The sequence below is a fragment of the Kogia breviceps genome, chromosome 9 (assembly GCF_026419965.1).
Source record: "Kogia breviceps isolate mKogBre1 chromosome 9, mKogBre1 haplotype 1, whole genome shotgun sequence".
NCBI classification, from domain to species: domain Eukaryota; kingdom Metazoa; phylum Chordata; class Mammalia; order Artiodactyla; family Physeteridae; genus Kogia; species Kogia breviceps.
This window is the reverse complement of record NC_081318.1, coordinates 103266693-103293321: the sequence shown is the minus strand read 5'-3', so window position 1 is coordinate 103293321 and position 26629 is coordinate 103266693. Positions and strand designations below refer to the sequence as shown.

The 26629-nt window shown below is 43.4% G+C and overlaps 1 protein-coding gene across 6 annotated transcripts in view; it reads right to left on the bottom strand.

Annotated features, from left to right (window-relative positions):
- The window catches only part of HECW1 (HECT, C2 and WW domain containing E3 ubiquitin protein ligase 1), a 463589-nt gene extending 438353 nt beyond the window's left edge, over positions 1–25236 (bottom strand). For 2 of the 6 annotated variants that reach the window (XM_067042890.1, XM_067042895.1), the window contains exon 1: positions 24688–25236. In XM_067042890.1, coding sequence (XP_066898991.1) covers positions 24688–24717 — 30 coding nt within the window. In that variant the 5' untranslated portion in view covers positions 24718–25236. Of the gene's footprint in view, positions 1–17918; positions 17977–23228; positions 23635–24687 lie in introns of those variants that run through there. The other 4 variants (XM_067042893.1, XM_067042892.1, XM_059074683.2 and 1 more) reach the window with 4 other exon arrangements.
- Between the last annotated feature and the right edge of the window lie 1393 nt (positions 25237–26629).

Genomic DNA, 26629 nt, shown 5'->3' with positions numbered 1-26629 from the left:
AAAAAAAAAAGCAAGAGTCTTGGAGAAAAAGTTATTACACAAAAATAATAGTCACAGTCCAAAAACTATTAGAAATAAGAGAAATATAAACCCCAGAAATCAAAAGACTCAGAAAATAGCCACTTAAAAACTTGTTTATGAATCTATGAATAGGAAACTCATTCTGTTCATGTTTAAGAATAAATTTATTCTGGATAGACCTAGAAGTTATCATACTAAGTGGAGTAAGTCAGACAGAGAAAGACAAATATGATATCACTTACATATGGAATCTAAAATGTGATACAAATGAACTTATTTACAAAACAGAAACAGACCCACAGACATAGAAAACAGACATAGGGTTACCAAAGGGGAAAGAGGGTGGGGAAAGGATAAATTAGGAGTTTGGGATTAGCAGATACAAACTACTATATAAAAAATAGATAAACAACAATGTCCTACTGTACAGCACAGGTAACTATATTCAATATCTTGTAATAAACCATAATGGAAAAGAATATGAAAAAGAATATATGTATGAGAATAAATTTATTCTTAAAATTTAAGAGTGAGAAACATGGCCTATAACAGACCATAATTTGGGTAAACTGGAACATAGTAAAGAGGTCTTGCAACCAATTATATTTTCCAAAGATGGACACAGCCATATCTCCATCCTACATGTGACGATGTATGGCTCCACGTTGAGAAGAATTCTTAGAACAAATCTGTGCTCAGCAGGAAAGGATGACTGGCTTAGGATTGTTAACACAACAAGATGGAAATAAACAAATTAACTTTTTATCCAAGACAGCATAAAGAGAAAAAAGTAGGACCTTATGGGGCCTTCCCAGAACAGACCTCACCTCCAGTGTCCTCTACCTGCCACTTCTCTGTAGAAAAACTTTAGCCTCCTAGGCCTTCCCCAAGTTCCAAAGAGTAAATTTAATCAGAGAAGTGAGAAAATGCAGAAAGGAAATCAGTCAAGCAAGACAAAATAATAATACTTTAGCCATTATACAAAGTCAAGGACCTTTAGTTCCTCCTCAAGAGCTATAGATAATATTCTGAGCCATGTCCTTTGAGCTGTTTTGCAGATACTGAAATCCCCACCAGGTGGGAGAAGTTAACTGTATGCTGCCCGCAAGCACGTAGACCCCAGACGGGTTGGAATCAGAAGGCTGATCATGTTGACTCCTGATTATCACACCACCACCAATCAGAAGAATGTCCACAAGCTAATCACACACTTTACAACCCCCCTCAACCCTGTGTTTAAAAACCTTTTCCTGAAAGCCTTGGGGAGTCCGAGCCTTTTAAGCACTAGCTACCTGGACTCCTTGCTTAGTGCTCTGCATGCACTTTCCTTCACCATAACCCAGTGTCAGTAGGTTGGCTTTACTAAATAATAAATATATTTATTACATGTATGCATATATAAAACTAAGCATACTGAATCAGCACAGAATTCAAAAAACATAAACAACGTTCAAATTGAGTGTATCTGAAGACATAAAGATAGTTTAATTACAAGGAAACCTATTAATGTAATTGATTGTTTCATTAGGTTAAAGGAGAAAACACCCTGGTTAATTCAGTAAATTCCCCCTTGAATGCAATGTTTACAACATGATTCTAAACTAGGAATAGAGTAACACTAACTTTTTAAAAACTGAAATAAACAGCCTGTACTATTTAATAGTGGAAAACTAAATCCAATTTAATTAAGCACAAGAGCAAAATAAGATCTCTTTTTACCCTTATAACTTAATATTGCTATGGTTATAGCCAAGGTTAGAAACACCTCCTACCCCCAACCAAAGAGACAGAAAAGAAAGAAGGGATGGACGGAAGGAAGGGTAGAAAATTACAAAGACATGTAAGCATTCAATTTCTTGTGTGTGAAATAACATAAAAGCTCCCACTGGCCAAAACTGGGTTAATTTGAGGATCAAAAAGAATCACAACTGTAATTGATTATATCACACTGAGTAAATAAAAATCTATTAGGACACAGTGATTTCTCTCCTCCCAAAAGAAGAGAGCGGAAAAGAAGGGAAAGCTCTTTTTTGCAGAAGAACGGCAGCTAATAAACATGGAAGAAATTAGATCATTGGAAAGTCACGGATTTGCAGTCCCCAGTGGATAACGGATTCTGAGAAGGAAACAGTGGAGGATAAAACAATAAAGTGACAGGTTATTGGGAAATAGGAGTTTGTCCCTATTGTGAAGACCAACTGTACCTTTTTTGTTGGAGACATCTGAAGATCGCCAGCTTAATTAGCAAGTCATCATAAATAAAATTAAAAGACATATTACAACCCCATCAAATATGATAGAGTTAATACCTGTAATAATAAAGACTTCATACAAATTGGAAAAAGAAGCACCAAGACCTTGCCTGGGGAGGAGGTGTTGGTGAAATACAGGTATAGAGGATTTACAGAAACAGCCTCACTGTCCCTTTGTCCCTTCACCGGAAGTGGACAGGATGGCACCTGCCTGAGTGTCAGAACCCCAGCATCAGAGACTTCATTAATCTGGGGTATTTTTCCCATGAGGTACGTGGAGGGACCCAGGGACCCCAGGCCACTTTCCTTTTGCCTGCTCTTCCTAGCCTGCAGCTTCCTGTCCTCAGCCGGAAGAAGTGGAAGGGCAAAGACTTGTGCCAACCGAACCTGTTATTTTTCATCCAGAAAAAACATCTTTCCCAGAAGTCACTCTCAGAGGAGTCACCTGGTCACAACTACCTACAGAGAGCCAGCCTGCAGCACCCCTCTTTCCTTGACAAAAGAGCAAAAGTAAAATGGATAAATCATAGTACTTGGTACTGAATATTTGGAGATCGGCACCTCACAGACCTTTGGTATATGGCGTATGTTGTTACAACTTTTCTGAAAAGCAACCCTTCAGTGTGTTTAAGGAAACCTCAGTGTACCTCTAGATTCATCACTTCTGCTTTGGGGAATCATTTCTATGGAAATAATGTGAAACGCAATTAATGGTTTATGTACATTGATATTCATTAATGCAATATTTCTAATATGCAATCCCCTGACAAAAACAAAAGGATAAATTTAACTTCAGTGTCCAGTAATGGTTGAGTGGTTGAAAATCCAGGGTCGGTTGTCAGAGAGCTGTGCGAGTTGGCAACAGAAATATTTCAGGTCTCATTTGTAAAACGGAGTTAATAATACTTCCCACATAAGCACTTAGAAGGATTAAATAAAATTTTATATGTAAAACATACCTCAAATACCACAATAAGAATCAATGCGTAATATGGGGAACTCCCTGGTGGTCCAGTGGTTAGGACTCCGTGCTTTCGCTGCTGAGGGCCAGGGTTCAATCCCTGGGCAGGGAACTAAGATCCCACAAGCTGATGGTGCGGCGCCTCCACCCCAAAAAAAAATCGCTGCATAATAGATATATACATGGAGTATTATATAGATTATTATATAGTCGATTAAAACAGCATAGATGTAGAATATTAAAAATTGTATGACAAGCAAATTCATCTGCTGTTAAATGAACACAAAATTGTGTTTATAGTGTGGTTTCAATTTTATAATGTATCTATGCATTAAAATACATTGAAAAGCCAATGGTTGTTACATCTGGTCATTGCAGGTGGTTATTTTATGCTTGGTACATGTTCTTGTTTTCAGATTATCTATCTGGTATGATCACTTTCATATAGATCAGGGGTCAGTAAACTTTTTCTTAAAGGGCCAGTTAGTAAATATTTTAGGCTTTTTAGGCCTTATGATCTCTGTCTTCACTACTCAGCTCTGCTATAGAGAAAGCAGTCATAGATAACATATAAATGATGGGTGTGACTGAGCTCTGATAAAACTGTACAAAAACAGGAGGCAAGCTAGCCCTAGTCTGCAAACCCTTGCTCTAGATAATGATAAATACATGCCGTATTAAAAAAAAACTTTTTTAAGGTGATGTAGCGAAAATCAAGAAAAGAGGAATTTTCCTAGTGGTGGGTGGGGATGTAGAAGGTGAAGAAGGCTTACACAATGTTTCATGGACAAGAAAGAACAGAGCGGGTTTCCCTGGTGGCGCAGTGGTTGAGAATCCGCCTGCCGATGCAGGAGACATGGGTTCGTGCCCCGGTCCGGGAAGATCCCACGTGCCGCGGAGCAACTGAGCCCGTGAGCCATGGCCGCTGAGCCTGCGCGTCCGGAGCCTGTGCTCCGCAACGGGAGAGGCCACAACGGTGAGAGGCCCGCATACCGAAAAAAAAAAAAAAAAAAAAGAACAGAGCAATTATGGGGGAAAATAGGAAGTAATCCCTTGGTAGAAGGAATCAAGCTGATGGGGTTTTATACGAAAAAGAAAGAATGAGAGCAAACTATATACACATCATTTTATCTCACTGGATTTGCCCTGAAAGCTTTTGGCCCATTTCGCACGGCATACTGAGGCAGCAGGAGACTCCCAGGATGACTGCAACGCCAGTTAGAGAACAACCTTGGAGTTTATCACCAAGTCGGTCATGGAAAGTGCCGGTACCCTAGGCCTCCATCCAGCATTCCAACAAAGGGCCCACTGACCTCTGCTCAGTAGCACCCAGACACACTCATGCCTCACTCCTCTTAAATCATTCTGAGTAACAGAAAATACTTATGATTGAGCCGAAATCCTCTGCCTGCTAGTTTTTTTTCCAGACTTGGAGCAAGTACCTCTGCCACCTTTCAGATTTTAAATATTTGCAGCCATGATCATGGTCCTTTCTTTCCATCCTAGAAATCCTCAAAACACAGTTTTCCTAGAGAAGGTACAAACTGGAGATTTACAGTTATACCTGGTTGGGCCCACTCGGTATTGTAAAATCATTAAATTCACTTAGTAAAAAAAAAATCTTGAAATCATAAAATTTCTCTTAAATATCCAGTCTTTTGGTTCTCCTAGAAAAATCAGAAGAATTACTAACATTGGATCACCATCCACATGCCAACAATTGGCTTGAAGCTGACTAACGACAAGCATGAGCTCCTGGTCCAGTCCCCCTACCCGCCCCCGCAACCCCGAAACCCACATCTGCCTGGACCCCAAGGATATCCGAGTTTCCTGCCCTGATCTAGATGAGCTAGCAAAGGATGCTGCAGAGCGCTGAACCAGGAGCCCAGAGGCAGCTTTTCCCATCCCAGGTTTAACAATTGCAAGTTCTGTGACCCTGGAGCTGGCTGTTTCATCACGTGACATATTAGGGGGTTGAGTGGGATATGGCTTAGGTTCCTTGCCCAGCCAGCATTCCATGAATCTATAAATGGCTTAGCTATTTTTCAAATCTCACTGAGCTCGTTGCCTGAAAAATGCCTGAAGTCATGAGTTCCACGTGCTAATAGCACTTTGAAAAAAAAAAAAAGATTTGAAAAATAAAATATCTGGATCTCTCAAAAGCAATTTGCAAATTCATCCCAAGATATGCTAAATGTAAAAACAAAGCCATTCACTCTTTTGCCTCTAAAATGAAATTTCAAAGGCAAGAGTTCGAAAAATTAAGAAAAAAATCCTGTCCCAAAGCTTAATGTTTCTGTGAAAATAGCGCATCAATTACACTATTCAGTAGGGACAAATGAACCCTGGAAAAGGGAAGAGGTCAGAACCACAGAACTATGGGTGAGCTTGACACTTCTCCCACCCAATTCCTACCCTCCCCAATCACTCCCACTCCCATACAATGTAGGTTTAGATTTGTTTTATTTCTCTTGCCGTAAACCCTGAACTTTCTCTATCCAGCTGAAATGCTTCATTCAATGCTTTCTCCAAGAAACTAAAAACTATGCCAGGTTAGCGTCATCTACACCATTAAAGCAAGAGCAAGACGCAGACCTCTAGAGAGAAGCATCTGGCCTTTGGTCACCTTGCTTCCTCTCCCCTCCCCACCAGCATCCCACCCCACCCGAAGAGCTTCGATATCACTATTTCACAGCATAAGGTAGGCAAGCAGGCTGGGGCCTGGCATTCGGTGCAGTCTGTGAATATCTGACACCACTTGTGCACCAAGCCAGGCCATTCACTTCACCTGGTCCTGGGAGCCTGTGGATCCTGAGCAGGTGGTGAATCTGATAAGAAAAAAAAAAAAAAAGTGCTTCTTGTTCCAGAAGATTCTCTGGATCCGCGGGAAAAGGAAAATTTGCGGCAAAGCTTCAAGTCAGGAGGGGAGCGTGTTCCTACAACTGTGAGCTCTCAGGTAACAGACTCGGTGTCTTGGCCCTAAGGTGCCTGAGATCAATGACAGGAGCATTCAATTTTGGTAAAATTAAGCTTAATCAAAGAATATCACAGTAAGTAAGTTCTAAGTCCCTGACAAGGGTGATGTCCGTTTAATGACCAGGAAGCAATACTGTAAATTTGAGGACCCCACTCTAAGAATGTGACTGTGTATCTATTCACCATTATAATCCAGTTCCCAGTCCACTGTCTGGTATATAATAGATGCTCCATTAATAGTGTGAAAAATAAAAGAATCACTCTTAAAGGACACAACTTTTTCAGTTTGCCTTCTACAACTAGATGTTTCTCCATGGCAGGGATTTAATTCTGCTTTGTCTTTTGCACATTTTCACCTTAAACTGTAAGCAGATTTGTCTGGATGGAAAAATCTCACACACAACAAAAACACTTTTATAATACTCATATAATAGTATGTATATATTACACTATACACATAACATCAATACTCATATAACAGAAGCTTAAGAAATGTCTCTGGAGTGAATGAGTAATTGAAAATTACTGGAAAACAGTTAAGAAGGATTTAAAATATATATACATATATTTCTGTCATATATATTTATATATATTCACATATATAAATGGGTGTATACATACATGTAAATGAATTTTTATTTTTGTTTGTGATCCAGCAGTCACTTGGTCAAATTTCTCATTAGAAGCCTGAAGCCTCCTCTTTAAAAATTTTTTTAATTTTTAATTTTTTTTAAATTTACAACGTTGTGCTAGTTTCTGCTGTACAGCAAAGTGAATCAGCCACACGTATACATACATCCCCTCTTCCTTGGATTTCCTTCCCATTTAGGTCACCACCGAGCATTCAGTAGAGTTCCCTGTGCTATACAGTCTGTTCTCTTAATTCCTTATTTTATACATAGTAGTGTGTATGTGTCGATCCCAATCTCCCAATCCATCCCACCATCCCCTCTTGGTATCCACACGTCTGTTCTCTACATCTGTGTCTCTATTTCTGTTTTGCAAATGAGTTCATCTATACCATTTTTCTAGCTTCCACATATATGCGTTAATATACAATATTTGTTTTTCTCTTTCTGACTTACTTCACTCTGTGTGACAGTATGCATATGGTGATATTTTTCCTCTATCCTGGGAAAAGGATGAAAATAACAATTTGTGACTTTCAACTCTTTTTCTCTGGGATGTCACATCATGATTCGAATGTATGTTTCTAAGAAAGATAAATTTTACTTGCTTGCAACAAAAGGATGGTGAGTGTTCGCCAAGTTCCTGTGGGAGATATCCCATCAGAAACTGTGCTAGGTTGCCATTGGAAGTTTCGTCAAGATGGGGAGTAGCACTGCCAATAAGGCCCCCATTGAAACCGTGACTGGATAACTTCACTGCCAATTATTTCTACCACTGCAGAGATTCTGAGACACACTGACAAGTAGACACCAGGTTTAAGCAAGAGTCCCAAGCACAGCCCAACAAAGTCAAGGGTCCACATCTGCTCAGGTATCTGCATTTGCAAAATGAATGGACCACACAAGCAGAAAGAGAACCAGTGTGGGAACAAATACATGTTGTCTCCTTTTGCAGTCTCCAAGTCCTTTGAAATTCTGCTGTTTCACTTTGTTGCTTCTTTCAAATGATCTAAAAAGTTAGGCTTCTTCTGGAGAAGGAAGTCCCTCAGACAGTATTATAAGGAAGCAACACTGGTGAGCATCACCAGTGTTGGAAAAGGATAACAGGCATTCTTACTTCAGCTCTGACACTGTTCATGGAAGAAAACAAGTTCCCTGTCCAACTGTGTGATCTCGGGAAAGCCTCTCCAGCCCACAGGTTTGCTCATTCATAAACAAGGATATTGGAAATTGAAGATGCCATCCAGCTGTAAACGTCATTCAGTCTTTAAATAGTTATTGTGTTCTGTTACCAAGCACTGTTCTTGGCACTTAGGAGAATCAATGAACAAAGCAGATAGAAATTCCTGTCCTGTAGAGTTCACCTCTTCCTTGTTCTACCCACCATTATGATACGCATTCCCTGGATGCACACATGACGTATGATGCTGTTCTAGAAGGAATAAAATACAGACCTTCTCAACTAATTCATTTAACGTTCAGAGAAGTACCTGCAGTGGCGGATACTGGGACAAGTGTCTTCAGGATACTAAGATAAATGTGACACAGTCTTAACCTTGGGGAGTCGTCATTTGGTAGAGAGACTGACAGGCAGGAGAGTTAGTCACGAGCATACAATGATACCCGTCACAGGGTAGCTCAGTGTGGGAGAGTCATATCTATTGGGAGACTGAGTGATGGCTTCTGTTACAAGGTGAGGTTTAGGCTAGATCTTAAAAATGGGTAGATTTATAGAGGAGTGGGGAATCTAAGAGTAGAAAAAGCAGAAGGAAAAAAGTACATAATTATAGGAAAGCACAGAGCATGTTTAGAGAAATGGAAAAAAGATCCACTTGGCTGTCGCTGAAGTCAAATGGTACACTGGGCACAGGGCGGGCCACAACCCACAGACCTATGAGGCCAGCCTGGGGAGCTGGTTCTTTATTGCATAGACTTTGGCGGCTCCCAGGGTTTTGAACACAGGAATGACAGGCTCACATTGAAGATGACAAAGTCAAGTGGCCCAGAGGAGGCAGAGACCAGAGGGCAGAGAGCAGTTTTATTGAGTCCTGGCAACAACAGTAACAACACAGGAGGGGATATGGGGATATATGTATATGTAGAGCTGATTCACTTTGTTATACAGCAGAAACTAACACAACAATGTAAAGCAATTATACTCCAGTAAAGATGCTAAAAAACAAAACAAAACAAAAACATAGGAGGGGCCAATTCAACAATAACTGAGTGACCAGTGGCTGCCTGCTGGATGTTGAGGAGGAAGCAAAGACAAGCTCGAGCTCCAACTGTCAGAGAACACTGGCCAGGATAAACAACACAGAGACCCAGTACCAACAAAATGCCCACCTTGAGGAGTGGGGGAAATAATTATGGAAAAGAAAAAGTATTCTCAGAGGATCCAGAAGCCTAAAAATACCATCCAAACTTGAATCCAGCAGATTCTAAAGGGATTTTTATCCTGTAAAGGATGTCCATTATATTCCAAGCACTGTTCCAGGCACTGGGCAAAGAGACAGGTCCCTGACTGAATGAGTTTACAAGTTAGAAGGGGAGACAGACAATAGACACATAAGAAAGAAAATACATAACAACAGATTGGTTCAAGATGGCCGAGTAGCAGGACATGTGCTCACTCCCTCTTGTGAGAGCACCAGAATCACAACTAACTGCTGAACAATCATTGACAGGAAGACACTGGAACTCAGCGAAAAAGATAGCCCACATGCAAAGACAAAGGAGAAGCTGAAATGAGACGGTAGTGAAACAGGAGGGAAGGAGGCAGGGCACAACTTTTGAAAGAATGACATAGCCAGAGGACATGACATAAACTGATTAGAACCAAATGGATCCAAGATGGTGTATGAGTCAACTTTTACCACTACACCTTGAGCCTCAGAATCAGCAAGCTCATATCAGCAAGCTAACTGACACACCCACAGGCACCATGACAGTTCCAAGACTGACCGTAAGGATCAAAAGTGGGCAGCGGCCCAATTTCTGGAAATCCCCACCCCTTCCTAAAATAGCTGGAATACTCCTCCCCTTCATTAGCCTATGAAATTACCCACTCCTATTAAAACTGACAACCCCATACCCTGGTGTCTTTCTCACTTTCTGAGATGGCCCACACTCTGTCTGTGGAGTGTGTTTCTCTCTAAATAAATCCACTTCTTACCTATCACTTTGTCTCTCACTGAATTCTTTCTGCAATGAGACATCAAGAACCTGAGCTTCATTAAGTCATGAAACCAGGTGTGTGATGTCAGTTGGAAGACTACAGGTTTTGGCTGGGTTTGAGTCCCAGCCGTGTCAGTTCTAGTCCCAATCAGGATTTTGGCCAGGTTCAAGTCCTGGTATGTAGGTTCAAATCCAAATCTGAGGTGCATGGTTTCGGGGGGGGGGGTGCAATCACAATAAAATCAAATCACATAACCGCTGGGTGGGTGACTCACAAACTGGAGAAAAATAATACCACAGAAGTCCACCCACTGGAGTGAAGTTTCTGAGCCCAACGTCAAGCTTCCCAACCTGGGGGTCCAGCAAGGGGAGGTGGAATTCCCAGAGAATCAGACTTTGAAAGCTAGTGGGATTTGATTGCAGGACTTTGACAGGACTGGGGAAATAGAGACTCCACTCTAAGAGGGCACACACAAGTACTGTGTGCATCAGGACCCAGGGGGAAGGAGCAGTGAATGCATAGGAGACTGAACCAGACCTACCGGCTAGTGTTGGAGGGTGTCCTCACTGCGGGGACAAGGACACTGGCAGCAGAAGTTCTGGGAAGTACTCCTTGGCATGAGCCCTCCTGGAGTCTGCCATTAGCCCCAACAAAGAATCTGTAAGCCTTCGGTGCTTGGTCGCCTCAGGCCAAACAACCAACAGGGAGGGAACTCAGCCCCACCCATCAGCAGACAAGTGGATTAAAGTTTACTGAGCTCTGCCCACCAGAGCAACAGCCAGTTCTACCCACTACCAGTCTCTCCCATCAGGAAACTTCCACAAGCCTCTTAGATAACCTCATTCACCAGAAGGCAGACAGCAGAAGCAAGAAGAACCACAATCCTGCAGCCTGTGGAACAATAACCACATTCACAGAAAGATAGACAAAAAGGAAAAGGCAGATGAAGGAACAAGATATGTACCAGATGAAGGAACAAGATAAAACCCCAGAAAAACAACTAAATGAAGTGGCAATAGGCAACATTCCAGGAAAAGAGTTCAGAATAATGATAGTGAAGATGATCCAGGACCTCGGAAAAAGAATGGAGGCAAAGATCGAGAAGATGCAAGAAATATTTAACAAAGACCTCAAAGAATTAAAGAACAAACATGTAGAATTAAAGAACAAACAACAAGTGATGAACAATACAATAACTGAAATGAAAAATACACTAGAAGGAATCACTAGCAGAATAACTGAGGTAGAAGAATGGATAAGTGACCTGGAAGACCGAATGGTGGAATTCACTGTCACAGAACAGAATAAAGAAAAAAGAATGAAAAGAAATGAAGACAGCCTAATAGACCTCTGGGACAAAATTAAACACACCAACATTCACATTACAGGGGTCTCAGAAGGAGTAGAGAGAGAAGAGGTACCAGAGAAAATATTTGAAGAGATTATAGTCAAAAACTTCCCTAACATGGGAAAGGAAATAGCCACCCAAGTCCAGGAAGCACAGAGTCCCAGGCAGGATAAACCCAAGGAGAAACATGCCAAGACATATAGTAATCAAACTGATAAAAATTAAAAACAAAGTATTAAAAGCAACAAGGGAAAAACAACATACAAGGGAACTCCCATAAGGTTAACAGCTGCTTTCTCAGCTGAAACTCTACAAGCCAGAAGGGAGTGGCATGATATACTTAAAGTGATGAAAGGGAAGAACCAACAAGCAAGATTACTCTACCCAGCACGGACCTCATTCAGATTCGATGGAGAAATCAAAAGCTTTACAGACAAGCAAAAGCTAAGAGAATTCAGCACCACCAAACCAGCTCAACAAATGCTAAAGGAACTTCTTTAAGTGGGAAACACAAGAGAAGAAAAGGACCTACAAAAACAAACCCAAAACAATTAAGAAAATGGTAATGGGAACATACATATTGATAATTATCTTAAATGTGAATGGATTAATTGCTCCTACCAAGAGACACAGGCTCGCTGAATGGATACAAAAACAAGGCCCATATATATGCTGTCTACAAGAGACCCACTTCAGACCTAGGGACACATACAGACTGAAAGTGAGGGGATTGAAAAAGACATTCCATGCAAATGGAAATCAAAAGAAAGCTGGAGTAGCAATTCTCAGACAAAATAGACTTTAAAATAAAGAATGTTACAGGAGACAAGGAAGGACACTACATAATGATCAAGGGATCAATCCAGGAAGAAGATATAACAATTATAAATATTTATGCACCCAACATAGGAGTACCTCAATACATAAGGCAACTGCTAACAGCTATAAAAGAGGAAATCAACAGTAACACAATAATAGTGGGGGACTTTAACACCTCACTTACACCAATGGACAGATTATCCAGAGAGAAAATTAACAGATGAATAGACAAAGAAGATGTGGTACATATATACAATGGAATATTACTCAGCCAAAAAAAATGAATGAAATTGAGTTATTTGTAGTGAGGTGGATGGACCTAGAGTCTGTCATACAGAGTGAAGTAAGCCAGAAAGAGAAAAACAAATACTATATACTAACACATATATATGGAATCTTTAAAAAAATGGTTCTGAAGAACCTAGGGGCAGGGCAGGAATAAAGACGCAGACGTAGAGAATGGACTTGAGGACACAGGGAAGGGGAAGGGGAAGCTGGGACGAAGTGAGAGAATGGCATGGACTTATATATACTACCAAATGTGAAATAGATAGCTAGTAGGAAGCAGCCACATAGCACAGGGAGATCAGCTCTGTGCTTTGTGACCACCTAGAGGAGTGGGATAGGGAGGGTGGGAGGGAGAAACAAAGAGAGGAGATATAGAGATATATGTATGTGTACAGCTGATTCACTTTGTTATAAAGCAGAAATTAACACACCATTGTTAAGCAATTATACTCCAATAAAGATGTTTAAAAAACAAAGAAAAAAGAAACACAAGATTTAAATGACATAATAGACAGATAGACTTAATTGATATTTATAGGAAATTCCATCCAAAAACAGCAGATTACACTTTCTTCTTAAGTGCACATGGAACATTCTCCAGGACAGATCACATCTTAGGTCACAAATCAAGCCTCAGTAAATTTAAGAAAACTGAAATCATATCAAGCATCTTTTCCGACCACAATGCTATGAGATTAGAAGTAAATTACAGGGAAAAAACATAAAAAACACAAACACATGGAGGCTAAACAATATGTTACTAAATAACCAAGAGATCACTGAAGAAACTAAAGAGGATTTCAGAAAATACCTAGAGACAAATGACAACGAAAACACAATGATCCAAAACCTATGGGATGCAGCAAAAGCAGTTCTAAGAGGGAAGTTTATAGCTATACAAGCCTACCTCAAGAAAAATCTCAAATAAACAATCTAACCTTACACCAAAGGGAACTAGAGAAAGAAGAACAAACAAAACCCGAAGTTAGTAGAAAGAAAGAAATCATAAAGATCAGAGCAGAAATAAATGAAATAGAAACAAAGAAAACAATAGCAAAGATCAATAAAACTAAAAGCTGGTTCTTGGAGAAGATAAACAAAATTGATAAACCCTTAGCCAGACTCATCAAGAAAAAGAGGGAGGGGACTCAAGTCAAAAAAATTAGAAATGAAAAAGGAGAAGTTACAGTGGACACCGCAGAAATACAAAGCATCCTAAGACACTACTACAAGCAACTCTATGCCAATAAAATGGACAACCTGGAAGAAATGGACAAATTGTTAGAAAGGTATAAACTTCCAAGACTGAACCAGGAAGAAATAGAAAATATGAACAGACCAATCACAAGTAATGAAATTGAAACTGTGATTAAAAATCTCCCAACAAACAAAAGTCCAGGACCAGATGGCTTCACAGGTGAATTCTATCAAACACTTAGAGAAGAGCTAACACCCATCTTTCGCAAACTCTTCCAAAAATTTGCAGCAGAAGGAACACTCCCAAATTCATTCTATGAGGCCACCATCACCCTGATACCAAAACCAGACGAAGATACTACAAAAAAGAAAATTACAGACCAATATCACTGATGAATATAAATGCAAAAATCCTCAACAAAATACTAACAAACAGAATCCAACAGCACATTAAAAGGATCATACACCATGATCAAGTGGGATTTATCCCAGGATGCAAGGATTCTTCAATATATGCAAATCAATCAATGTGATACATCATATTAACAAATTGAAGAATAAAAACCATATGATCATCTCAATAGATGCAGAAAAATCTTTTGACAAAATTCAATGCCAATTTATGATAAAAACTCTCCAGAAAGTGGGCATAGAGGGAACCTACCTCAACGTAATAAAGGCCGTATATGACAAACCCACAGCAAACATTATTCTCAATGGTGAAAAACTGAAAGCAATCCCTCTGAGATCAGGAACAAGGCAAGGATGTCCACTCTCACCACTATTATTCAACATAGTTTTGGAAGTCCTAGACACAGCAGTCAGAGAAGAAAAAGAAATAAAAGGAATACAAATTTGAAAAGAAGAAGTAAAACTGTCACTCTTTGCAGATGACATGATATTATACATAGAGAATCCTAAAGATGCCACCAGAAAACTACTAGAGCTAATCAATGAATTTGGTAAAGTTGCAGGATACAAAATTAACACATAGAAATCTCCTGCATTCCTATACACTAACAATGAAAGATTCGAAAGAGAAATGAAGGAAACACTCCCATTTACCACTGCAACAAAAAGAATAAAATGCCTAGGAATAAACCTACCTAGGGAGATAAAAGACCTGTACTCAGAAAACTATAAGACACTGATGAAAGAAATCAAAGATGACACAAACAGATGGAGAGATATACACAATGTTCTTGGATTGGAAAAATCAATACTGTGAAAATGACTATATTATCCAAGGCAGTCTACAGATTCAATGCAATCCCTATCAAATTACCAATGGCATTTTTTACAGAACTAGAGCAAAAAATCTTAAAATTTGTATAGAGACACAAAAGACCCTGAATAGCCAAAGCAATCTTGAGGGGAAAAAAGGGAGCTAGAGGAATCAGGCTCCGAGTTCAAACTATACTACAAAGCTACAGTAATCAAGACATCATGGTACTGGCACAAAAACAGAAATACAGATCAATGGAACCGGATAGAAAGCCCAAAGATATACCCATGCACCTATGGTCAACAGTCTATGACAAAGGAGGCAAGGATGTACAATGGAGAGAAGACAGTCTCTTCAATAAGTGGTGCTGGGAAAACTGGACAGCTACATGTAAAAGAATGAAATTAGAACACTCCCTAACACCATACACAAAAATAAACTCCAAATGGATTAAAGACCTAAATGTAAGACTGGACACTACAAAACTCTTAGAGGAAAACATAGGAAGAACACTCTGACATAAATCACAGCAAGATCTTTTTTGACCCACCTCCTAGAGTAATGGAAATAAAAACAAAAATAAATAAATGGGACCTAACGAAACTTAAAAGCTTTTGTACAGCAAACGAAACTATAAACAAGAAGAAAAGACAACCCTCAGAATGGGAGAAAATATTTGCAAACAAATTAACGGACAAAGGATTAATCTTCAAAATATATAAACAGCTCATGTAGCTCAATATTAAAAAATCCAACAACCCAATCAAAAAATGGGAAGAAGCTCTAAATAGACATTTCTCCAAAGAAGACACACAGACAGTCAAGAGGCACATGAAAAGCTGCTTAACAACACTAATCATTAGAGAAATGCAAATGAAAACTACAATGAGGTATCACCTGACACTGGTTAGAATGGGCATCATATCAGAAAATCTACAAACAACAAATGCTGGAGAGGGTGTGGAGAAAAGGGAACCCTCTTGCACTGTTGGTGGGAATGTAAATGGATACAGCCACTATGGAGGACAGTATGGAGGTTCCTTAAAAAACTAAAAATAGAATGACCATATGACCCAGCAATCCCACTACTGGGCATATACCCAGAGAAAACCATAATTCAAAAAGACACATGCACCCCAATGTTCATTACAGTACTATTTACAATAGCCAGGTCATGGAAGCAACCTCAATGCCCATTGACGGGCAAATGGATAAAGAAGATGTGGTACATATATACAATGGAATATTACTCAGCCATAAAAAGGAACGAAATTGGGTCATTTGTAGAGACGTGGATGGACCTAGAGACTGTCATACAGAGTGAAGTAAGTCAGGAAGAGAAAAATAAATATCATATATTAATGCATATAGGTGGAATCTAGAAAAATCGTATAGATGAACCTGTTTGCAAGGCAGAAATAGAGACACAGATGTAGAGAATAAACATATGGACACCAAGGGGAGAAAGCGGGGGTCGGGATGGTGGTCGTGTGATGAATTGGGAGATTGGGAGTGACATATATACACTAATATGTATAAAACAGATAACTAATAAGAACCTGCTGTATGAAAAAGTGAGATAAAATAAAATTCAAAAACTAAAAAGAAAATACATAACCAAGCGGGTGGTCCTAAGGGGTGTGAGGAAAGAGGGGACGTAGATGGCACAGTGTAAACAGAGGGTCAAGGAAACCCTTCCTGAAGGTTTGTTATTTCATTAACTGAGGGGGCAAGCTCACGGAGCTGGGAGAGATCCCCTCGGTTGAGGGAACAGCATGTGAGATGAGAATGTGCCCGGCATGTTCCAGGAAGAACAAGGAGATTGGGGGCTGGGACCCAGTAAGCAGGATGAAGAGAGAGTGAGGCAAGAGCTGTAGGCCCAGGTATATAGAGCCTTGGAGGCCAAGTAAGGGGTCTGGATTTCATTCTGAGCAGGACGGAACCATTGGGGGATTGTGGGCAAAGATGTAACAGGGATTTGTGACTGTTTGTGTCGTGTTTATGCTACATGCCGACATTTAAAATAAAGCCTGACACATGGAAGATATTTAGTCAATATTGAATGAATGAATGATCATTTGGGCTGCTGTGTAGAGACTAGGTTGCAGATGGGCAAGAAATGCAGGAAACCGGTTAGGAGTCAAATGCAAAAGTCAAGCAATCGTGGTAGCTTAGTTAGGGGGGGTGGTCCTGGATGGATCGGATGAGGTCGGGGAAGAGTCATCTACTGAAAACTAGATTTGGGTGAGAGAGAGAGAGAGAGAGAGAGATCAGGGGACTCAAAGGCACTTGGCCTGAGCAACTGGAAAAACAGAGCTGCCGCTTACAGAGATCGCTGGAGGGGAAGCAGGTTTGGGGAGTGGAAATCCGGAGTTGTGTTTTGCACTATAAATTTAAGAATGCGTGGCGTGCGAGGGGAGGTGCTGGTGACGGCATATTCAAGTCGGGCATTCGGGGAATGAGTCAGGACTTGGGAAATAAACTAAGGATCATCAGCATGAAGGCAGTATTGAGACCGAAGGCGGGAATACATAGGTACGGAGAGACCTGAAAGCCAAGTCCCGCAGAATTCCATCATGTAGAGGCCAAAATTCAGTAGGTCAGTAGGGATAAAACTTCAGGGGCCATCAAGAATGCCTGAGAAAGAAGACCCAAAGAGGCAGCAGGAAAACTTGGAGAACGCGGTGTCCTAGAAGCCAGGGGCTCGAGAAAGAGGGAGTGGTCCCCGGTGTGAGATGCAGCTGAGAGATGGAGAATCGTCTTGTCCTCCACAGGGCAGACAGCACTGGTGACTGTCATGGAAGAGTGGAAGGGATGGATGGGGACAGAAGCCTGGCTGGGGTGCTGCCGAGAAAGGCCGAGGGAGAGATGAGACAGGGCCACCAAGAGAGCCTCAAAGGAATGGACGGTGCTCTGGTCTCAGGCTGCATGGCGGGTATTTGTTTTGCTTTGCTTCATAATCTACATGTGGGTTAAATGTGTTATTTGTCTAAATCAAACATTATACATGAAAATGTGTCTTACCAGCCTGAGATGGAGAGAGCGGAGAAACCCCGTGTAGACCACTTTCTCGAGGCTTGTTCTAGAAGAGGAAACAGACCATCGATGATGGGGGGGGTGGAGTCAGAGGAGTGATCTGTAAGGTGTAACATTGCCGCCAGCCGCGGCGGGTCCTCAAAGTGCAGCAACAATCGACGAGAGGGGGTAGGGAACTGAACGCACCAAAGTATGGGATCAGAAGGGCACAAGCAACTGATGGTTGTAAGGCAAGTTTAATAACAAAGCGTAGCCGTATATATACCCCTAAAGCAGGGAATTTGCTTAGTCACGCCTTATCGGCATCAGCTGGTTGATTGGCTTCTCGGCTTCTCCCTCAAAGGCACCAATTTCCCCTCCAGGGTTGCTTTTCCTAGCTTTAGGGAACAACCAGGGACTCCCAGTAACTGAGCAGGTCCCTGGAACGATTTGGCCAAAGGCCATCTCCTTTTTTACGTTCATACCATAAAGTCCAGGATGCGTACCAAGGAGAGTACAATCGGGCCCTGAGGCTTATGAGGGTCTTAATGGCGCCTTCCTCAGAGGGCAATGCTCGCCACATAACATGTTAACAGTGCACTTGTGCGCCCACTGTTTCCTTACCATGGTCCCCTTTAGCGGCAGGTGCTGTGCCTGGTGACTGAGCAGACACGGAGGGCTGGGGGGAGGGGAGAGAATGCCAGCAAAACCCTCAAAACGATTTTTTTCCCTCAACTTCGAAAAACTCACTGCCACAAAAATAACTTGTGCTCAAAATAGAGGGAAACGTTTGTTAATTAAGTAGTTTTAACTTTTGATGGCAAAGGGGCTTAGGAATAACAGTAAAGAAAAAGAGAAGTCCTTTTAAGGATAAAAAATCTATTGATTGTGTTCTGTAGTTTTTCGGCTGGTCAGTGTATAACAGGAAGGAAGATGACGATAGCTCGTGGGTCCATTAGCTTTAAGCAAGCAAGGTCTAATGTGTTTATTTCTAGTCTCGCCATCTTTCCCCCCTTAACCCGAATCTCTGAATTTCAATAACGTGTAGGACTGAGATTTCTGTTTCTGAAACTGCTGTGACTTTTAAACCCCGAAAGCAAAAGCAGGAAATGTTTGTACAAGTTAAATGGGTGTCGATTTAAGGACAAAGTGATTGAATTACAATCCGTGGCGGTGGATGTGAATTCTGGTCCTTTTTTTTTTTTTTTTTTTTTCTTTCACACGCATGATATTTCCCTGACATCTGTGCAATACAAATAGATCTAGAAAGTGTGAAAGGGAAAATCTGCTCTACTAAATATATAAAAGGGACCCCGCATGAAGTCTCCATGATAACATTCGTCATCGTGGGCACAGATGGCGTCCTTTCCCAGCTCTCCCCACCTGCCCCCCCCCAATACCAGTTTAAGCTCCATCCACTGAATTATCCCCAAGATATTGCAATGCCATAGATGCCTGATAACACCAGAAGAGCCCGTCTGTACAATATATCCTCATTTTTCAGTCCTCCCGTGTGCTTCAAACTTGGGGCCAATAAATCAGGCGGGGTCTGAACTAATCCTGTGAACAGCGCACATCACTTGTTGCTATGGAATCCAGACGTTTTCTCCAGTGACCTGGGAGCTCAGTGGTCCCTGTGATATCTTGCCAAGAAGCAGCCGTATTATTGTCATCCCACACCGACTACTCATTTTCCCTACTGTGCCGTGTTATAGAACGTGACAGCCACTTACAAATACCCACACATCCAAGTATTATGGAGTGAGATATATAAAACATCTATCTCGTGCTTTGTTTCCTGAAGTGTTTAAGGAGGCTTTAAGACAGAAAGGCCCAGTGGTCAGAAAGTCTGTGAGCCACACACAACTATTATAAGCACGACGGGCCGACGAGCAGGTCTGCCTCTATCCCTCTGTATCTTAACTTGAGAAGCAAAGCTCACGAAGAGAGAAAAGGCTGCGACAAGGAGGAAAGTTATGAGGCTTCGACACCTGCATTTGGTGGGACAGGGTGGGCAGCATAGAGGCATACGTTTTATGGGTGGGACAGGAGGTCAGCGGAGTTAAGGAAGAACAAAACCAAGAGAGAGCAAAATGAGAAGCAGACAGAAATGGAAAGGGACGTTGCTGGGTGAATCTCAGGGAATACTTTTTTTTTTTTTGCGGTACGCGGGCCTCTCACTGTTGTGGCCTCTCCCTTTGCGGAGCACAGGCTCCGGACGCGCAGGCTCAGCGGCCATGGCTCACGGGCCCAGCCGCTCCGCGGCACGTGGGATCCTCCCGGACCGGGGCACGAACCCGTGTCCCCTGCATCGGCAGGCGGACTCTCAACCACTGCGCCACCAGGGAAACCCCTCAGGGAATACTTTTGAATGCAAGGGTTAGTTACTCAGCTGGGAGACACACTCAATGACCAGAATAAAAATGCTTTACAGTAGCTCTTGGAACCTTTGACCATCAAACCCTAAAACTCTAAACGTTTGATCCAGGAGTTAGAGATGGTGTGTTCTTCCACCACTGTTCTCCTCACTGGGATCAGGAACTGCCACAAACCTTTGCCTTTAATACAGCAAGTTTTAAAAATAAGAAAGAATTACTATACTTATAAAGAATTAGAGTGTTAACAGAGAGCTCCAAGGGATTATTAGATAACACGAAGCTGACACATGTGGCCTTAAGTATTTCTACTCTATATACCGCAAAGTTAAATTCTCGTTGATACTTTCTGCTCTCCAACTGGCACAATTGCATAAACCAAGAAAAACAATCACAGAATCATGGTGTTAATCCTTTGGGATTACCTGGTTCAACTCCCTACTGTTAAGGAAGAAGGAAGTAAACCTCAGAGAGGAAAAGTGTCTTGATAAACACCCCTCTGAACATATCACACCTTTTTCTCTTAAAGTCCATGAACAGCAAAACATGGCCAGGACTGAATTTTAGAAATGGCACGTGGGCACTTAACTTCCTGGTTTCCTAACCATAACCCGTCCTGTTTTCTAAGATGGAAAGGCAGGAGGTGATGGGAGAGAAGCAGGGGCCTCTCTGATGGGAGATCCCATCAGGGTGGGCTGGCCAGCAACAAGGGTTGTCTATGGGCTAACTGCTGGCTTGTTTCAGCAGCTCAGCTGAAGGTGGTTAAATGTGATTTGAACAAACAATGGGTCCATCAGTGGCTTTCCCTGGATGACCCCATCATCCTAGGAAAGCTCTGGGGGGTGGGACCAAGACGTGGAGAGAAGGAGGGCTGAGGGGAGCTCATCCCTTCCGGGTAAGTGCAGGTAAGAGGACAAAGTGCTTGGGCTGGACACATTTCCTTCTAAGGCTACACCAAGAACAGAGCGGTGGTCAGCTTGGGGTTTCTCCACTCTCTCTGTCTCAGCTCGATTTGTCAAAATGGACAATCCAGGTCTTAAAAAGTTTTTTAAAAATGCTTTTAGTTTGAAAAATAAAATAAAAATAAGTAAAAAAGAAAAAGTTTTTAAAATAAAAATAAAACAAAAACTAAAGAGCCCCAACCTGCAGGATCTGAACTTGCAGCCTACATGGCTTTTTACTGAGGGTGGAGCTGGAACCTCCCTCTGCCTGGATTTGAGGCCCGGCTCACTGGTTCCCTCCAGCGTCTTACATAACCTCTCTGATTCGCCCATCTGATTCACGAAGGGAAGATTTCCCACCTACTTCCTGCCTAAACAAGTAGAGGACATTTTTCTGACCTGAAACCCACTCAGTCAATACTCCTGAGCACACACCGTGCTCAGGGCAAAGTCTGAGGTGCCAGAGAGATGAGAGATGAATTTAACAATGCCCTTGTCCTCAAGAAGCTCACACCAGGAGTGACACCAGGGGACTGTGCCCATTCACAACTCATGTAACTGCAATATGATAGGTGATGCCTTAGCGGTGTGGATGAAAAGGCTGTGGGAAAACAAGACCGGAAGTGATACATTATGCTCGGCAGGTACTGTTATTCCAGGATGTTATTTTGTTCGTAACTTTAAAAAAAAAAGAGCACACCTACTGGGGAAAATTGTGTGGATAACCAAATACCCCAACCACCCCTAAAGTGTAAAAATTGCTATAAGTACGTGAAAACACTTTGCTTGCCTGTTTAGAATAACTGTTGCCTTATCATTTTTATAACAGCCAACAGTCCTAGCAAGTTTTATGAGCAACACCAAATTCGATCAGGGAAAGTAAGTTGGATGCTACTGACAATTGCTATGTAGGATTAAACAGCTACCCAGAGTCTTTCATTCAAAGCAGACAAACAAAATCAATGATTGGAAATAAGCTACATTCTCGATTATCCACAAAAGATGGGGCAGGAATCGATAATGAAGCCACAATAAGGAGAAAATCTGTTATCCAATTAATTCAACATTCTTCTCTGTCCCCCCAATCCCCATTAAATCTCTTGATATAGTGGAAAGAAAAATGACCTGTTTGAATTGTTGGCTAATTGCATTTATGGGAAAAATGCAGATGCTGGGGTTAAAAAAATGCAGGTGTAAAAATAAACCATAAATTCTATAATCAGTCCGTGGTTTGCTCGTATAGTTTTGGGCTATAGTTAGCCTTGCTAAATTGGGTGACTTTTCTTACTTCTCTACCATTATCATACAACGCTGGAACTGGAAGGAACCACAGAAATCAGCTAGTCCAACTTAGGTTACAGATAAGGAAGGGGACAGCAGAGGCTTGCCCTCCCATGGTCACACCTGGCCTTTTAGCATTTCCTATATTAACAGTCATATCTGATGCAAGTACCGTAGAAGGTAAAACTTAAAACAATCTTCGAAAACACCCATCCTTAAAAGCCAGAAGTGTAAAAGGAACCCAGTGATGCTGTGTGCACACATCTCAGCGGCTGCAGTCCCTCAATACTGATGCATTGATAGGCTGTTCCAGCCTGGGATGTGGTCTCCTTACCCAGTCAGTGATGTCACAGTCTGAACAAACTTAGGTGATTTGCCTTCATGAAATAAGTACCCCAGACAGAAACAACCGGCATTTCCACAAAGCTGCCAACTTGCACTAGCCTAGGATCCCAGAATTGGTCAGAACATGGTTTATTAAGCAAAACACTCTGAAGTCCAGCATGCCTGTAGGTCTAAGGAATTAAAATAGTGCCGTGTTGTCTCAATGCCACACTCCAGAGGAGGGAGCAAACAGGAGGGGGCAACAGGAAATTCTACCACACTCTATCTCTCTACCAAACAGACACACACATCATAGCAGGGTAGACATGTGGACTCTAATCCCTTCTTAGTGGAAAACACACATTTTCAAAATGAATCCCCGATCTAGGATGAATTACCGTAAGAGCCACAGCCGGAGCTAGTCCGCTGATGAGAAACGCAGATCTGGCCACCTGCTTTGAGATGGCTTGGACCACGACACTGCCGGGGTCTTTAAAGGCTGGCCTTTTCGGGTAGGCATCTGCCCTCCTAAATCGCGTTTAAACTCCAGGAAAAGAGAGACGATGCCTCCCTTGGTTTTTGAACTATGCTGCTCTTCCCGTATCCATTTCTGCTGAACACAGCTTTACCTCTTCAAAGAGAACAAAAATAAAAACAAGAGGAGAATTGCACCACTGCAGATCCCAAGAGAAGTAGGCACAAAACTACAGCAACGTCAAATAATATCTTCGGCAACTAGGAAAATCCCCACATGCTAGCTGGTGTCAGCCCAATGCAGACCGGGGCGCGCTGTGCCCGCAACCACAAGAAGCCGGGCAGCTCTGCAGCCTGTGTCCCTGCCAGCTCCCCCCACGCGCTGAAATTCGGCAGGAAGAACTTACGATGCCCAGCCTCTGTATGCAAGACAGACAGACAGATCACGCACCCACACACTGCAAATCTGCCAGGGGGCCGGGACATCAAAGAAGCAGAGCAATCAGAAGGCCCTGGGGAAACGGGTGATGGAGGGCCCACAAGGTGTGAGCCCTCGGATTTTGCTGCAGTGTCACGATCCAGGAATGGAGCGGCAGGAGCAAGCGCACCTCCAGCCAAAAATGGACCGGACGCGTTTTTGCCAGCGGCTCCCTCCCCGCCTGCGTGCAGGTCGCAACACGGTAGGCGAAGTGACGGGCAGCTCCCTCTGAAACTCGGCTGGCAGGCCCGGCTGAGCGTCCGGGGACTGGGAGGCGCTCGAGCAGCACCCACGCCGCGCACCCTCCCCGCCTGCCACCGCCCAGGGGAGCAGGGGCCGCGCCTGCCACGCGCCCCCTGAGCCGGCACCAGCGAGCACCTGCGGGGCTGCGCGCGCTCGCTCGGCTAACCCAGGGCATTGCCTGGGACACAATTGTCCAACCCAAAAGGGAGCCCGAGGCAAAGCCCAAATCCAGAGCTTTGGTTCACAAGGGGTGGGTGTGGGCTGGGGAGGGGGATTACGTAGGTCTCTCCGCCCCCTCCCCTGATACCTCCTCACCACCGGGAGGGCGCCGTGGGGGAGGGAGGGAGGGAGGGAGAGAGGGGGAGGCGCCGCGAACCCGCTTGGGGACTTCTTTGTTTCTCTCCGTGCCCGGCAGGAGGGCCCGGTGTGCCCGCCGTACCCAAGCCGCGGTCGCCACCCGGGATGCCTGCCCAGCCCGGGTGGCGGCACTCCCCAAGCTGACGCTTGAACCTCGCGGGAGAAGCAAGAGGGTGGGGAGGAGGGTGGATCCAGGGCCCTAGGGAGGGAGGGCGCTGACGGGGCCTCGGGAGCGGCGGGGAAGCCGCCCAGAGGAGGGAGGGGGAAGGGGCGGTAGGTAGAGTCCCCGCCCGGAGCCCGCTTACCTTGGCAGCCCCGGCCTGGGCACAGATCATGCTCCCATCCGCGCGCACGTTGGAGCCGGGGGGCGCACGTGCCCTGCCTGGCGCGCCGGACGCTGGGGACCCGCCGGGGGCGGGGAGGACCCGGGCGCTCACCCGCTCTCGTAACGCTCCTGGTGCCTGGGCAGAGCGGCGTCCACCGCCACGGCGGAGGGGCGCGTACGACTTGGCGAGTGTGTACGCGAGGAGAGGGCCGGCTGGGTCAGAGACGCACCGTATTTCTGCTCCAGCAACCGCGCCTGATGCGCGGTAACGCGGCGCACTTCATCGCTTTATCCTCCCGCCCGCATCCCCTCCCTCCCTGCCTGCTCCTCTGTGGGTACCAGACTCCCGAACCAACCACAGGACGGGCTTGCTCTCATTAGCGCTGCCCCGCCCTGCAGCCTCCGCGCACCCGCCTCCCTCGCCCCCGCCGTAAATATATATTGATTCTTGTTACCACCGGTCCCATCCTTCCAACCCCCAGCACGCATACTGGGCATATCCAGCACCAGACCCAGCCCTTTTGTGTGTGTGCAAACAGTGCGTTCAGAAAGGATGTGGTAGAGACGCCCCAGCAGGTACCCTATGACAGGTGTTCTTGGCCTCTGTCTTACACACTTTCCTTATCTACGTTATGCACCGTGTGAGCATTCACACATGTCTGGGCACCGTCCTGTTTTGCACCGCAAACACACGAAACAAACATGGTAATTACAAAGGCAAAGGATGAAAATCGCTCCCCGCCCCCCGAATATCTATTGTTGGGCAGGACTAGCTTTCAAACTGGGTTTCACATTAAACTGCACACGGTGTCAGAACACTGGAACTGGAAAGACATAACCTCCACGGTCTGTGATTTCCTGACCAAACTGCATTCTTCACAATGCTTTTTTAAATTTCTTCCACCTCCTGCGCAGCATCCTTTACAGTAGATGTCTTTCACATCCTGAGAAGTTATCTTTATTCCCATATGCCAAATGCCATCCTCCCTAAACTAGACAAAAGACCCTGACTCCAGACACCTGACTGAACACCAGAGGACAGACCTCCCAAGTCCCAGACTGTATGATGGGCTGCTTTTCAGTGGCTCTCATTTCACTGGCCCGCCTCTTGGTTTTGATTTCTCTCTCCTGACCAGAACTTTCCAGAAGTGGAAACCTTGGAAGATGTGAAGGCAGCTTCACCAGCTGTACCCCTTTCTCCAAGGAGACACACACATCATCAAGCCTTCCCTCTCCTCATTCCCCTGGCGATGGGGGTGCCCAGGCCTCCACCTTCCCTGAGAGACACCATCTCTTTGCCTGACGCCCTTAGATCTCAAACCTCAGCTAACGATCCATGCAGAAAGCTGGGCACACATCTCTCCAAGAGATTTTTACACTTCAATTATTATCAACTCCTAGATGAAGAAAATCCTCCAAGAATAGACTAGGGCAGGCTGAAGCAGTGAACAGCAGCATCAACCAACCATGTGATGTTTCCAACCAGAGACTTGCGTGAAAACGAGAACTCTGCATCCATGCTTTCTAAATTGGCACAGGATCACCAAACCACAATAAAGGCCTTAATTAATTTTTTTAAAGCCAATATTTCATAACAATTGTAAATGGAAAATGACCTTTAAAAAATGTATGATTAAAAAGAAAGACCAATGACAAGATTTTGGAGAAGACTAGTAAGTTATTCTTCCCAAAATTTAAAAGAGAAAAAGGGTAATTCTTTACGTCAATTAATTGCCAGGATGTTCACCTCACTGTTTTCAGTGATGAAGTGTCAACTTGGCTCAGAGATCCTCCTCTCTGTTCTCTCTATCAAAGAGATAACTTGACAAGTCAACATCTCTCCTAAAGATGATTGATGTAACAGTCCTGAGATGGGCTTTATTTTCCTCTGGAGAGTTTCTTTTCTTATACCGAAGGCAAAA